Source organism: Pteropus alecto, unplaced genomic scaffold (genome assembly GCF_000325575.1).
Source record: "Pteropus alecto unplaced genomic scaffold, ASM32557v1 scaffold166, whole genome shotgun sequence".
In the NCBI taxonomy this organism is placed as follows: Eukaryota; Metazoa; Chordata; class Mammalia; order Chiroptera; family Pteropodidae; genus Pteropus; species Pteropus alecto.
In genome coordinates, this window is record NW_006439757.1 from 8,090,372 (window position 1) to 8,106,063 (window position 15,692).

Consider the following 15,692-nt stretch of genomic DNA (forward strand, 5'->3'; position numbering starts at 1 on the left):
AGGTTATATGGCTAATATATTTTGGCTCTTTCTACTGAAAAAAGCAAAAAGCAAAAGCTGACATAAAACAAAATCTCAATAGATATAAAATAAAACATAATGTCAATAAAAATAAAATTGTAAGAAAAATGGTCTCTAATCCTGTCAGATGTTATATTCCCTAGTCATCTGAAATACATATTACTCACTTCCGATTTTATAAATAGAAATGAAAACAAATCAGCTTAAACAAATCTATACTTTTATTTCTACATTTTAAATCTACTAGACACTCCCTTCGAATTCAGCACATAATTTTGTAACTTTTGATGTTGAATATTGTTAATCATCCAAAATTAACCCATGAAGCACATCATTGCATATTCAAGAATCTAATATATAAAATAGTGTATTCAACTCAGAAAAAAAGTTAAAACTAACAAGATGAGTCCAAATAAGTGATGGCTGATAACTTGGAAGAATTTAAATTCAATAACAAAATCTTAATCAAACCATCTATAACATAATTTTTATATTACTTTCCAGCTACTTTTTCGAGCACTTCTACAAAAATGCAAGACCTAAAAGTAAGCTGAAGTTCAAATAACCATCTTTTTTGTTGCATATCTTCATTTATTATGCCCTGGACAGGCTGTCTTTAGTACGTGTTGACGTTTTAATATTCTTTCAGAAAACAACACAGTACACAAATAATTTGTACTTTAAAGAAGTCATTATGACTCCAGTTTTCTCTTGATATACATATTATCATTGCACTTATGGACCAAAGTTCCATTTCCTTTTCTATTTCCATTTTTCTTATCTCATTCCTACCCAATCATAACACTGAAAATGTTTTCCTTAAAGTTTCTCCTTTGACTTTTTAAAATTTGCAGATCTCGATTTATTTAGCTTAGAATCTTGACCTTATTATGCTGCAAAATCCTTCATTTTTATTTTTAAAAATTTATTTATCTTAATTAGCTTCAAGTATACAGTACTTTGGTTAGACATCTATAGAGTTCATAAAACAATCTCCCCAATTGCTCTCTCCCTCTCTTGATCCTCCACTTAGCCATTATACTAATGCTAACTGCATTCCCTATGCCATGTTCCCCACCTCCATGACCATCTATCAACTACTAATTTGTCCTTCTTTAACCCTTCACCCCATTCTCCCAGCCCCACAACTTCCCTCCCCTCTCTCCGTCACCAAATTATCCACCATATTTGTGAGTCTGTTTTTGATTAGTTTGTTCTTTTATAAATCCTTATAAAAACTTTCATTTCATTGAAATTTTTGTCTCAATTGTTTTCCCACTGCAATTTTCCAGTCAATACCAAAAAAGCTATTGAAAATTTCTTTCTAAAATTAATTGTCAGGGTAGATTTTTTTCATCTTTTTTTCCTTAAACATGTGAAACTTGTCATCTTCTAGCTGTCTTCATAAAATATGTTATGCACCCTTACTTCTTATCTAATCTATTCCAACCTGTGGGGGGAGCATATAATAATCAACTCTATGTAATTAGCTTACGCAAAAATTTCTAATATAATAAATAAATATGTTCATTATTAAAAGTCAATATTTATTCAACATTAATTAATAGATGGCAAAAACCTAAAGTACTAAGGATTAGTTATTAGTTTAAAAACACTTTCTGGTTTATTGCTTCCAACGGTCTTGGAAAATACATATTTTAATCCATTTTTCACAAATTTTGATACTGGGGATCAGAGAAGTTAATTAACTTTACTGCAGTTAGCCATTAAAGATTAGAGTGGTTACTAAACCCATGATGTTGGACACAAAATACAATGTCTTAACCTCTATGGTATGCCACATGTATTTCTTTAGGATATCCTGAAAAAATATCCTAGGCTACATGTAGTCATCCCTTTTTCTAAATAAAATGAACAAAAAATATCATTAAAAATTATCTCTCTCTCTCTCTTTTTTAATATATTGATGAAGTTAAACATAACAGCTTAGCTCTCAGGAAATTTTACCATCTAACTCTTGTCATGATACTGCACACATGCATATGTGTACACAAACACACACACACACATACAAACACAAATTTGAGAAGCCCAATTACAACATTTTTATTGCCACTGTTTACATACATCTTTTAAGACAGGCACATATTTGTAGCATGATAAAGTCCCAAATGTATATACCTTGAACCTCTTCCCTGAATTCTGCACTTACATTTTCAGATTCTACTTAAAATTTCAACCTAGATGCCTACTGGGCAACTCAAATTTGATATGAGAAAAATTAAAACTCTACCTTTTACCCCTTCCAACTCTTCCTCCCACCTTGTTCTCGATCTCCATTAACAGCACTTCCATTCCTCCAGCAGCTCAGATCAAAGACTGAAGAGATAGCATTCAGTCTTCTCTTAGTATTGTGAGCCTTACCTTCGAAATCCATTTGAACACCCACACCACCTTTGCTATGTCTGATCTAAGCCACCACGGTCTCTCATCTCAATTACTGAAACTGTCCTTTAACTTCTTGCCACTCAAATCACAATCCGCAGACCAGCAGGCAGCATCAGCATCACCTGGGAGATTGTTGGACATGCAGGGTCACATGTGATCACAGGCACATTAAAGATTGATAAGCGCTATTCTAACTCACATCCCTACTTCCTCCCTTGCCCTCCTATTTCTACACAGCAACTGGAGTAAGTTTTTTAAAATGAGAGATTATATCATTCTTCTGTTCAACACTGGAGATCAATTTGGCACAATGTTTCAAAAGATTTTAATATGCTCACTCCCATTAAGCTTCCGATTCCACTCCTCAGATTTTGCCTTATATACAATGATGTTCATCTCAGAGGTATATATATTACAATGTATACAAATTTATGTGTGGAAACAGATTAAATGTCTGTTAGTTACATTATAGTACATCTATATCATGTAATAGTGTGTACTGATAAGCATGTCTTCTACATAATATTTAGTCAACCTGAGAAATGTACCTGACATATCTTAAGAAAGAAAGGCAGTTTATAATACAGTATATAAGATATGGTCCATGTGTGTTTGTGTGTGTGTGTGTGTGTTTTACAAGTTCATGTAGCAGATAAACCAGAAGGTGAACAGTACTTTTCCTGGTTAAAAATAAATGACACTCTTATTCATGCTGTTCTATATGTCCTAAAATTTGTATTCGTATACTAACAGGTAACATTTCACATGTTAACAATGCACGGGATACCTTTACTGAGCTTCAAAATTTGATGAGCTAGGTTATAATATTCTTCCTTACTAGAAGAGGTGCAATGTACCCGTGACTTATAGAAGGTAGATAACTTCTCCAAGAATGTAAAACTAGTAAGTAAGTAGTAGAGCCAGCATTATCTCAAGTCTATCTGATTTCATAGTCAAGAAACTTAATTGCCAGGCTATTCTGTAATGTGCAGGGGAAAACAAAGAAGATAATGCATCAGGACTACAGAAGTCTTTATAGATAATACAGAATTTATAGAAAATTAGCTTGATCCCTTCTAAATAATCGAGAACTTTTAGAATAATTTAGACATTTCAAGAGAATGACTGCAGAAGAAAACACAAAGCTTTTTTCCTGCCTTTTGAACAAGAGGCCCTACATATTCATATTACAGTGGGGCCCACAAGTTCTCTATGCATACCTTTTTCTTTGTAATACTTATAACAAAGACTGCAGTGTCTCAAATGAAAACTATTACCTCATTCATTCCACTAAAATATACATACATTAAGTCAAGCTAAGAAGAAATGTATTCTACTAAATTGTTTAATCCAACTTCCAGTTCCTCTTCTCGTCCTTAGTAACAGATATCTATTTTTCTAGATACATTATGTCATATAAGTCAGATTAGATTTTCCAGTCTTCTTAATACCTTGGATATATAGTCATATGACTAAGTTTTGGACCATGATATATAAACATGTATGTTGTGTGAGACTTCTAAGAAAGTTACCTAAAAATAGCTGAAGAAAACTTTTTTTACCCATTTGTCTTTCATCTTTCTTAGAGGCTGAACTCAGACATGAAGCATCCATCTTGACTTACGAGGTAGCTGTGAGGATAGAAATAATGGACTAAGGTGGTAAAGCAGAAAGACAAAAGCCTAGATTCTCAATGGAAATGCCACACCTGTCTGGACTGTCTATGTGTGGACTCCCTTCATGTAAGAGGGACTATAAACTTCTATGTTTTTTCTCTTATGTGTACACAAACTTAACCTTAGCCAACAATAAAAAAAAAGGGCAATTAATTTCTCTTAAATGTCTAAAATCGAATCAATCTCTTTGCAACAAATCCACTAAAAGCCAGTGTTCATTGATGTAGTAAATAAGAACTTCACACTGTATATTTCATTTCATAATTTAAAAATATACCTCTTGTAAATCTGATTATTCAAACTCCCGTCTCTGATGAAACTGACAACTGTCAGGGCAAGGAAAAAGAATTTGTTTGGATGGCTGGCAAAGTTTTTGATGCAAGTATTCACAAATATAGAAACCAATGAGTCACAATGATGCCTAGTGAACTTCTTTGTTCCCTAAAATTGCAAATTCACATGTGTTGCCAAAAACTGCAGGTGCTCCATCTATGCAGAGTAACAAGATTTTCTTTTCCAGTTGAAGTCTGGCTTGGCATAGAAATTGTTCGCCATCTGAAGATACTGAGTTTGCAAAAGGGCTCATAGAATTCTTCGTTGATATTTGATGCTTGCACATAGAGCTGATTGTACTGAAAGTACAACAGCAACTGTTGAATCTGGTTATATGTTGAAGGGAAATAACAGCTGCCAATTCCTCCATAATCTGCTTTAAAATGGTAAAAGAATATCAGCGACTCTGAAGAAAATGATGTCTTGTTATAGAGGCATTGATATAGTTTGCTTCCTCATAAATCAAGCTGACATTTCCAGGGCATATGGCTTCACCAAAGCTTTCTGATATGTATGCATTCTTTCTCCTAGCAATGTGATAAGCAATTCTGCAGGATGCTTCAAGACCAGGCTTTTGTGTTGAGACCAATTCAAGTTTTGATTAAGTTGTAGCCTTTTCAAATTGATGCTTCTCATTAAAACATGCTACATAATTGATACATTTTCAGGAAGGATAAATAAAAGATGGTTCTTCAGCTTTCTTGGCATTGTATGAATTTATTGGCAAAAAAACCTGGCCATGTAGGCGGCACTGCAGTTTTTTTGTGTACCATCAAGCTTAGCAATGAAAATAAAATTAAACAACACATAAGCTTTGTTTTATTATTTTAATATTTTCTAATCAAGATTAACCTGGTGTAAATAAATACAGATGTCCATATTCGTGTCAGTGGGTACATTTTCACTAATTCCTTTCAAAGGAATCTATTTTGAATGTCACAGTGTATGAAACTCACAAATTTGCATTATCTGATGAATAATTGTATATTTGTTTCAAAGCAATAAAATCTTGACAATAAAATTTGACCTTAATATTTTTCATAAAGATGGACAACATACTCTGAGTAAACAAAATATTTTTGCAACAAGTTCATAAATTGGAAGCAGACAAAAATAACCATTTATTTGATTCTTAGTATTAATGTAAACATTGTCAAGCTTTTTGATCCTCCTTGTGTCTCAGTTTTATCATGTATAGAATAAAAATTTTATTTAAAGTAAATTAGATAATGTAGCATATAAGTCAATTTGCAAAACCAAATGATTTTAGCTTTGTTTCTGGGTCACATTCTGCCTATACTATAGTTTTTGTACAAATGATATAATATTCATATTTTGATATTAGACTGCTAAGTATAATGTAAAGTTATAAGAATTTAGCTTAGGACTTGCACATTCATATTATAAATTAGATAAACTGTGGTTTAGAATAAGTATATATTTAAAAATGCATTGGACAATTGAATTGAAAATAATGTCATTGGAGAACAACTTTCTGGTATGTGTTCAAGCTATGGTAACAGAAAACAGAACCTCAGATGAAGGAGATTATAATCATACAACATTCTAACTTTATCATATAATAGTTCTTATTTTATTTGTAGTCCTGGAATGAGTTGTGATAAAGTATACAAAAATATTTTATGGCCAATGTGTAATAAGAAATATTACATAAAAATTTAGAATCATGTCATTTAATAAGTAACTGAAAAATTGAGGATTTTACCAAGGCAAAGTGGGAACGATCATGAGTGCCTTCAAATAATTCAATAGCTTTCATTTAGAAAAAAAGGCTCAACATTCCTTATAGCCTTCAAAAAAGAGAACCAAGAAAAATAAGGAAAAGTGAGAAAATAAATGTTGATTGAACATAAATAAAAACTTTCTAAGTTGTGATTTTCCAAGGATGAAATGGATTTTTATAAGCTCCACTAGAGATGTTCCTCTGTACATTTCTCCTAATCCACGTATTTTACCCTTTTCTTTCATACATCATATTTCTATTGGATACATGTGTAAACAATCTCCTCTTTACACTATCACTAAGAAAAACATTGAAGAGACAAGTTATAAGCTGCTAAAGTTACATCAATTTATTAACAATAATCTTTGACAATTGTTCAATCACTTAAATTCAACCAACTAATCTATCATCATTATGTTCTCTTTCATCCATTTGGTTTGCAAGGTCATCATACAAGACTACTGCAGTCTTTCTAAATCTGCATCAGTCCAGTAAGTTGCATATCACGAACAAAAGACAAAAAGGGGCTAATTAATCATAAGTCATTTACATCAGAATTTTGTTGGCTCCCAGTCACAATGTTGTTATTTCTATTTGCTCACAAACTATTTCTTTAAATAATTTCTCTCATGAATTGTCATGTGGGGAATATGCATCAGAATTCCAACTTTCCTCACTTTAATCATCATAGTCTTTTATTAATTCTTTGATTCATTATATTTTCCCAACTATGAATAACTGATTCATTTTTGAAACTTCTTTCAGTGCCTTAGTAAGAATTTTTTTTTTCTAAAACTTAAATTCATTTTGGAATATTTCAATTGAATATTTTCAATGAGGGAAAAAAAGTCACTAAATTTGTACTCAAAAAGATCGATTTTGTCTTCTGTGACAATTGTATTATCTAGCCTCATATAATGAGCCTAGCTCCTTTTTCCTCACAATTTCAACAAAATTAGAGCTTTTTTCATGGTGCTTAAATTGTTCTACTCTTTATTTTGAACTCTTATAATCCAGATACTATTCTTAAAATTTCAAACTGCACTCTGGCATTCTCTGTAACAATATAGCCAGAAAAACTGAGTTGTAGCGAACATTGCTTCAAAACATGTAGAACAGCTATTTTAAAAGAATTTTGTGTCATGACATTTAATGTTATATATGATACATAAGTGATATATAGAGGCCTTCAACAAATCCAGTATTAATGTATCCTATGTAAGGCATAGGGCATTTTCCCCACCAGAGGTTTGAAATGGTATTCTCAAATTTTAAGATCCTATCTAAAATTTTATTAGAATGTAAATTAGTATATAAAACCAACAGGGGGTTCATTCCAAAAACTAACTAGTTGAGGATGCAGGAAAGGGTTCAATGTGTATGCTTTGTGGGGTGACCATGTATACTGATTTGCCGAAGATGGTCCACATTTATTCCAGTTGGCCCACCATCACATCCAGTTACTGTCCCTTTCTTTCTCCAAAGTATCCTGGTTTAAATGACAAATTGTATGTTTATTCTAATTCTGTAGCATAAAATTATTAATTTGGAAAGATTTTGAAGGTGTACAGAATGAATTCTGTTCCTGTGTATTAATAAGCAATTAAATACCTGCATTCTTGGCAGAGTTACAACATCCTATTTATGCCAAGCTAAATGCCCTAATCCATTCTATTAAACTACTCAATTATGTAAGGATCTGCTTTGACGTTGATCTCTGAGCTATAAATTTAAAATAATTTTTCAAATTTGAAAAAGTCATAATATATAAGCAGTATTTTATCTCCCTTTCAGAATGAATCACTGTAGTTCTTTTATATGTAGAAATATTAGTTTATAAAAGTAATCACTATCAATAAGTATTCTAGAAATTATTTAATAGTATTTTTCAAATTTAATAGAAACAGGAAAAAAATCCTTTTTCTCTAGTATTTGAGGGTTTTTTGGTGTGAACTACATAGTTTCACAAATAAAAGCCATAAGTAAAAAATTTATAACTTCTCAATAATGCATTTCAAAATAAAAATTAACAGTGATTACAAACATAACTTTTAAATATTTGGAAAATATAAAATATTAAAAAGTACAAAGTATTTTTGTCCATCAAGGAATAAAATTATCTTTATTAATTGCACTTGCATTTAACAAAAGGTTGTATTTTATTTAACATGCTTTCAAAAATTAATATTAATAAAGCAGACACAGACAATGCCATTTCTCCAAATTAATCCAACTTGTTATAATGAATATTTAAAGTTTTGTTTTGTTCCTTTGAGATGCTCTGCTGCTCTTATTGCTTTCTATAAAACATCTCCTCGAGTTGTTACTGACAACACATAGCTTCCTAGTGGTAAACTTTGCTTTTAAAATTTCTCACCCTGCTGTGCATTTCTAGTTGCTACTGTAAGTATACACTATATGAAATACAACTTTACACTTTCTTCTTCCCCCCAACCCAACTCCATACTGCAGGAGAAATGTATCATTGTATCTTTTATGAATTTTAAGTGGCGAGAAAGTGGAATTCCTATCACATAGTTCCAATGCCAACAACATAACAATGCATCTGTACATTTTTTTCAAAAGATACTGAAACTAGAGAGAGGGGTAATAAAAGCATTTTTGCTCTGGACTTTGAGCTAGTTAAAATCTAGAAAAGAAAGTCATTTCTGACAGGCAAAAGCCATGACTTCTTCTCTATTTGATGCATTGTAGGAGATATGCAATGAGAGTAACACAGAAACTGCTGATAATAGCTCAATTTTTTTCCTACACCAAATATGACAGCTTTAGATTTTCCCAATGTTTGCTTTTTCTACCAGCAATATTATTCACTATATAATGTATTCTCTAAGAACAGATAACTTTTAAATGTTTTCATTATTCTCATCTCTCTAAAAGGAAACTTGAAACATTATGTTGTAAAAGTGGGAGCACTAAAACCCCCAAATTAAGTGATTTTCTTTAGTAAAATAACTTTATTAGCGCCTTACCTCTGAATATAGTCGCACTGGTCAAATAAGATAGACAGGAAAAAAATAGTATGTATCAAATTAGTAGTAGTGATATCAAGTACAATTAAAATTTATATGAAAGAGTCTAATGGTAACTGATCTTAATATAAAAAACAAAAATGAATTCTGAAGAACCATAAAATTCACATAGAACAAAAGGGAGAGAAAAAAATAATGTAAACAGAGTCAGGAGTAAAGTTTATGTAAAGTACAGTGATTTATGCAGACATTATAAGTAAGCTATGATTTATGAGTTTATGAATACACAGATGAGTCTGGGAAGTACACTTTAGGGACAGAATATGAAAGTCTCTGAATATTAGCTAAAGATTTTCACATCATAACTGCTATAGTGAATATTATGTATCCCTAAAATTCATATGTTAAAATCCTATCCCCAATGTGATGGTATTATGAGATGGAGCCCTTGGGAGATGATTAAGTCATGAGCCCTCACAAATGAGATTGGCATCCTTATAAAAGAGACCCCAGGGACTCCCTAGCTTCTTTCAACATCCGAGGATAGAGTGAGAAAACGACTGTCTATGAACCAGGAGGTGGGCTCTCACCAGACACCAAATCGGCTGAGATCTTGATCTTGGACTTCCCAGTCTCCAGAACTCTGAGACATAAATTTTTATTGTTTATAAGCCACCCAGTCTGAGGTATTCTGTTATAGAAGGCTGAATTGACTAAGACAACCCTGTAGGAAATTAAAGGTCAGTGAATTTTGATAAGGAGTAATATGCTGAATACACTACTTGAGAAATATAAACTTAGGTAAATAAATAGCTGGCATTTGCTGAAACCTTGCTATGGATCAATTATTTGATAAGAACTTTCCAAAAATATTTAATTTTAAAATGATTTTTTGAAATAAATAAAACCACCCCGCAAATTAAGTATTTAGCTCTTAATTCTTTCAGTATCGCAAGAATGAACACACAAATGAACCACAGTCAGACCTCATATGGCAAAGAGATCTCTAATCAACAGCAGTTGGGGGACCCAAAACACAGCTTCTGCAACAGCCAGGCCAAAAGCCAAACCTCTGCAGCAACTGGGCCCAAGATATTCAGGAATCGATCAACAACTCACAAGTTGTTTTGTTTTTTTTTTTTTTTTTCCTTTTTGCTTTCAACTCAGGACTAACCAGAGATGGTAAATATGCTCCCAAAACAATCACAGATGCACTGCTTCTAGTTAGCCTGCCTCCACCTCCCCCATGCCAATGAACTCCAATCAGAGCAGACCTGAAAATTTCCCTTTCTTTCACTATAAAGCTTTCCCACTCGTCTGACTGCCTCTGAGTCTCTGCCAAGCGTAAATGATAGGGAATGACTCTCTTGCTCTGAATAAATGTCCTCTGTTTGTTCTCACTGGAGTGATTTTGCTCATTTCTAGAGTGTGCAACAGGTAAAAAACATTTCTAGAAGTAAATATAAAAATATGTACCATATCCTAGAAAATAGGTATAAATTTTAATTCAATCTAATTCAGGTAATTTCTCCCTGAAAAAGTAATGCAAAGAACATAATATTCCTTGCTGCATTGTTTATAATAATGAAAACAGAAGAATCAACTGATCTAAAAATAGATGTTTGGCTGAAAAAATTGTGGTAAATAACAATAAAATAACAAGTAGTCATTAAAAAGTATTCAGTAGAGGTTATTTATAGACATTAAAATTTTTCAGTATATTCTGAAATGAAGTGAAAACAGGTTACATATAACTGGCACTGTCTTATTATTATTTTTTTTTTAAATCTATGCGCAGTGGTTTCTTCCAGAACTTTTAGTGAAGTATGGCTGGTATTTTCTTAATTTTATAAATCTATATATTCAATTATTATAAAAAATTAATCTTTTGGCTAATTATAAGAGCAAAACAAATGCCACCCTATTTTACTTTAATGTTTAGTCAATCAACCCACCCACTTGTAATGTTGACATTATATGTATTTTATATTTGATGACATCTGCCTCAAAATGTTAAAACACATGGGTAATTTTAGAAATTAAAAAAAAAAAAGTCAATGAAAACAGCCTCTGTTCTATTGGGCTATTGTATTTAAACCATCTATACCAAAAAAAAAAAAAAGAGCAAAAATATTAGGTAAATATAAAAACAATAAACTTCATAGTAGTATTACAGAACTGGCAAGATAGCAAGACACTGCTGAGCTGGGTTAAATTGAAAAAGAACACCTCCCTTTTTCTACCTAAAGTGTGTCCACACCCTTTGTCATGTAGTGACCTCCCACTCTACCTCTGGTTTCACCATATGGCTTGCTCTGGACCAATGACACGTTGGTAAGCATGTTGCAAACAAGAAACTGAAAGGTGCTTGCATGTTTGGGTTTTCTCACTCGTATCCTCTGTACAGCCATGAGAGAGACATACCTAGATTAGCCTTATTTAGTCCCAGGGTAAAAATGAGAACCATGAGAAGCAGCATCAAATCACGCCAGTTATACCAGCTGCCATTTTCTGCTGACTGCCAGCTGGACCCTGCACAGCTAACAAACCCCACCACCAAGAGCTGCCTAGCTGACGACTGCAGATACATAAGCAATATATGCTTACTTCTGTATATCACAAAGTACTGTGATTGTTACATAGCATTATCACAGTACTAGATAACTGACAGCTGAGACAAAGTCTAATAGTTGGAACCCAGATGACTAATTGGAATCTGGAACTTCATTTTCTTCTGAGAACATTTGCCAAATTGACTGAATTTATGCCTTTTAAAATATATATCTATTGCAAAATGATTACCACAACAAGGTTAGTTAAAACACCCACCACCTCACATAACTACATTTGTGTGTGTGTGTGCATATATATGGTGAGAACTTGTAAAATCTCTCTTACCTACTTTTAAATATACAATATAGTATTGTTAACTATAATCAACATGCTGTATATGCTTTTGTTTTGATAGATTGACAAGAAGTGAAAGACAGCACTAAATGCCAGGGTGAGCCCTCAAGGTGGAATGGTTCTAAAAGGCCACAGTAGTGACCTGGGTGCTCAGCAGAGGAAGATCAAATATTGCTTTGAAGAAAGACAACTTTCATCTTAGGACTCATAAAATTCCAACAAATAATTTTCTTTTAAAAAATAAATATACAGCAGCTCATAAGAAAAAAAACAGAGTCAAGTACATGAGAAATAAAGAATAATAAACAACCACTAGAGAAAACAAAAAGCAGAAAAAGACTTGAAAATACATTCGAGATTAAAATTCAAAGAAACTAAATTAAAAAACAACTATGCTTACTATATTCGAAGAAATGAAAGACAAGATTTAAAAATAACGTCAGTTAACAGGAAACTATGAGAAATAACTTAGCATTTAAAAAAAACTACATAGAACGTGTAGAAATGAATACTATAGCTGAAGTTAAAAATTCAAGGACTGGCTTAAAAGCAGATTAGACATGATTACATATTACATTCTTTATTTAGATATGTTTTTGGTATATTTCTGGGTATAAAATTCTGTATTAACATTTAGAAATCACATTTACAATCTCACCACCCAGTATACGGGTCTGTTTTCTGAAAACCCTTCCTAGTTTGATAGATAGGGAATTGTATCTCATTATTACTTTAATTTGCATTTCTGTTATTTTTAAGGTTGAGCATCTTTTTGTTCATTTAAAACCTTTTTCATATTTTTATCTGTAAATTGTTGATATTTTTGTCTATGTTTCAATTGTATTATGTATTTGCTTCTTGCTCCTTTGTAAAATATATTTTATAGCATGATATCGACTCTGTGTGTTGCATGTAGCAAGTATTTCCTCCTTGTGTATTCTTTATCTCAAAAATATGGTTCTACAGTTTCTGGAAGACCACTATTTTAAGAAAAACAGGGAAAAAGTTACTGCAAAATAGAAGTTTGTATTTTCAGCCAAACTGAAAACTGAAAATGGAAATGATAAAGTTATGGTTCTTTACCATAAAGCAATCAACACCTGTAGTGATTGCCACGGCCAGTACTTTTATTGAAACTTTATTCTTTATAATGTTAATAAATATGTGCAAGGTTTTTTTTTTAGATAACATGTCTTCTTATTTTTGGTAGAGTTCATTATAAAATGATACCTAGGAAAATATCACCAGAATAGAGAATAAATTCAAGGCCTCGTATAACTTCTAATTTTATAAAACAATATAGATTTCTAACACAGTAATTCAATGACTCTTCTAGTCTAGAAACTTCCCTAATTATTTAAACTCCTTTTGTAAAAGAATTAGTGTGTCTTTTCTTTTTGGTTGATTTTATCTGCTTTTCTATTTATCTACTTTTCAGTAGTCATAATTTGACCATCATCAAAATAAAATAGGATTTCACAACACACATATTCTAAGAGAAGTATTTACCTGCAAGTAGCACATTTTTTCATAGTATTAATATTACACATTTATTATGGAAAGAATGAATAGTGTTACAAACACAATGTATTAATATCAGTGTGTAGTTTCTTACACTGGTAGCTCACAATAAGCTATAGCTTAGTATCATACACTAGTGTAAACTTGTTCTCTTGACTTGGGGCTGCCCTGTGATTTACTTTAGCTAATAACTGCAGTTAAATTGACAGAAAAAAAAAAATTCTAAAAATGCCTGGACAAAAGTCAACTAGTTATTATTGGTAAATTTTGCATACCATGATTTAAAAATGCCACACTAGATAAATATCTTGAAGTTGAAAAATATTATTTACATATTAAAATATCAAAATCAGATATGTTTCTGACTAGAAATAGCACACAAATGTAATTATGCTAGATTTTGTTCATTGATTTTATTTAAATTTGTTATGGAAAACAATACTGTTTTAATATGTAAGCACTTTTTGGAATAACTTAGTAAAGGAAGATTTTAGTAAATAAGAACTTTTCTAACAAATTCCTAAATAAAAATAATACGGCTTTTCCTTGCACAAAGATAAAAACTGAGCCCTCCAAGAAAGAAAACTTTCTCAAAATCCTGGAATAACCAGAGGAATACAAGAATTTAAACCTGTTCTTTGAATGTCTACTCATCACTTAACAGGATAATAGCAGGGGGTCTCTTCTTAGTTTTGTGGCAAAAGGGAAGAATACCTTTCACATGTCAAGGTTTCCTAGATTCGTTTGGAAGTCATGGACATATACACACACGTGCGCGCGTGCGCGCACACACACACACACACACACAAAATAATGTGGAAACCAGATCTTGAGTCCTTCTCTCTCCTCATAAGCTATTAGGAAATTTGGTCATTAGACTTTTACCCACGTACATGTTTAGTCCTTGTTTTTTCCCCAGTAAGGGCGCATTTTATCCATGACTCTGTTAGAGCAATACTAGACTAATAGTCATCTTGACTGAGAAAACTAATGAAGACATCATCTAAGAACACTATGCTAATAAACTGTCTCATACCATCTGGCTGGCAAATGTGCACAGGTCTGCTTACTACGCCCTGTGCATGTCATCTTGTCTACCTTGCCAACAGAGCGAGGCGACTTATTCACATATTAGTGTTTTCCAGATTATGAAAACAGCCCCAGGAGGCTACTTTCCCCGAAGCCTCGTCTTCCTCGTACATGCATATGCATAGTCCCTGTAAATGTCAAACTCTCCAAAGAACACAAGTTTTTATTGTCTCCAGTAAAGCTGGTCTCCAGTCTTCTAATTAGACCTTCAGTAGTCAAGAGTTTCTTGCTTTTCCACAATGCATAAAATTATGTATTAGTGAAGTAAATTATTCTCAAGAACATTAGGTACAGATGCTACATTTCTTCTTGCCATCAGCTTAAATATACTAATTTACAGACCACATTCTATCTTTTGCCCCAAAAGTCTGCATAATAAAAAATGAAGCAATAGATGAAAGACCTTAACATTAATTCATATCTGCACCCCCTAATCTGGCCTTCATCACGTCTTTGAATTCGTTTATAGTTTAGAAGATGCCAATTTTACAAGAAATTTAAAAAGCGGAAAGGGACAGTAAAATTTTCACTTCATTAAACAGATTCACATAATACCTAGAAAGCAGACATACAAATATTATCTGTGCTTTAACTTAAAAAATTAATTTGAGGCCACTCTAATCAAGTAACTGGGCATCATACTATCATTTTCATTTGATCAGAGTAATGGCAAAGAAATATATGTCTTAAAAATAAGGCAATTCATAAGTTGCATCTCATTTTTAAATCCATGAAGCTGGCAACATGATCATTCCTGAAATTAGCCAAATATGGTGCCTCCATCCTGACTTGCAATCCATTTTAAGCTGAGGGAAAAGCAGGACTGTAATGAAGCTCGTTCTCACAAATCACTGCTACAAATCAGTGCCAGCCATGTGGAGTACTTAAATTAGAATCGACATTAAAAACTCATGTTGAACTTATTCTGCCCTGAATCTCAAATCTCAAAGCTCTTCTCACATATTGAGATGTTTTCTCCTACATACGGCTACAAAAGAT

General features: G+C 32.3%; 1 protein-coding gene across 23 annotated transcripts in view; it reads right to left on the reverse strand.

Annotated features, from left to right (window-relative positions):
• MARCH1 (membrane associated ring-CH-type finger 1) overlaps positions 1–15,692 on the reverse strand; it is a 574,299-nt gene that overhangs the window by 373,339 nt on the left and 185,268 nt on the right. For 14 of the 23 annotated variants that reach the window (XM_025050350.1, XM_025050351.1, XM_025050341.1 and 11 more), the window contains one exon: positions 2,407–2,552. The exons of the other annotated variants lie outside the window; for them this stretch is intronic. In XM_025050350.1, the coding sequence (XP_024906118.1) occupies positions 2,407–2,419 (13 nt within the window). In that variant the 5' untranslated portion in view covers positions 2,420–2,552. The remainder of the gene's footprint in view (positions 1–2,406; positions 2,553–15,692) is intronic. 23 annotated transcript variants of the gene reach the window in all.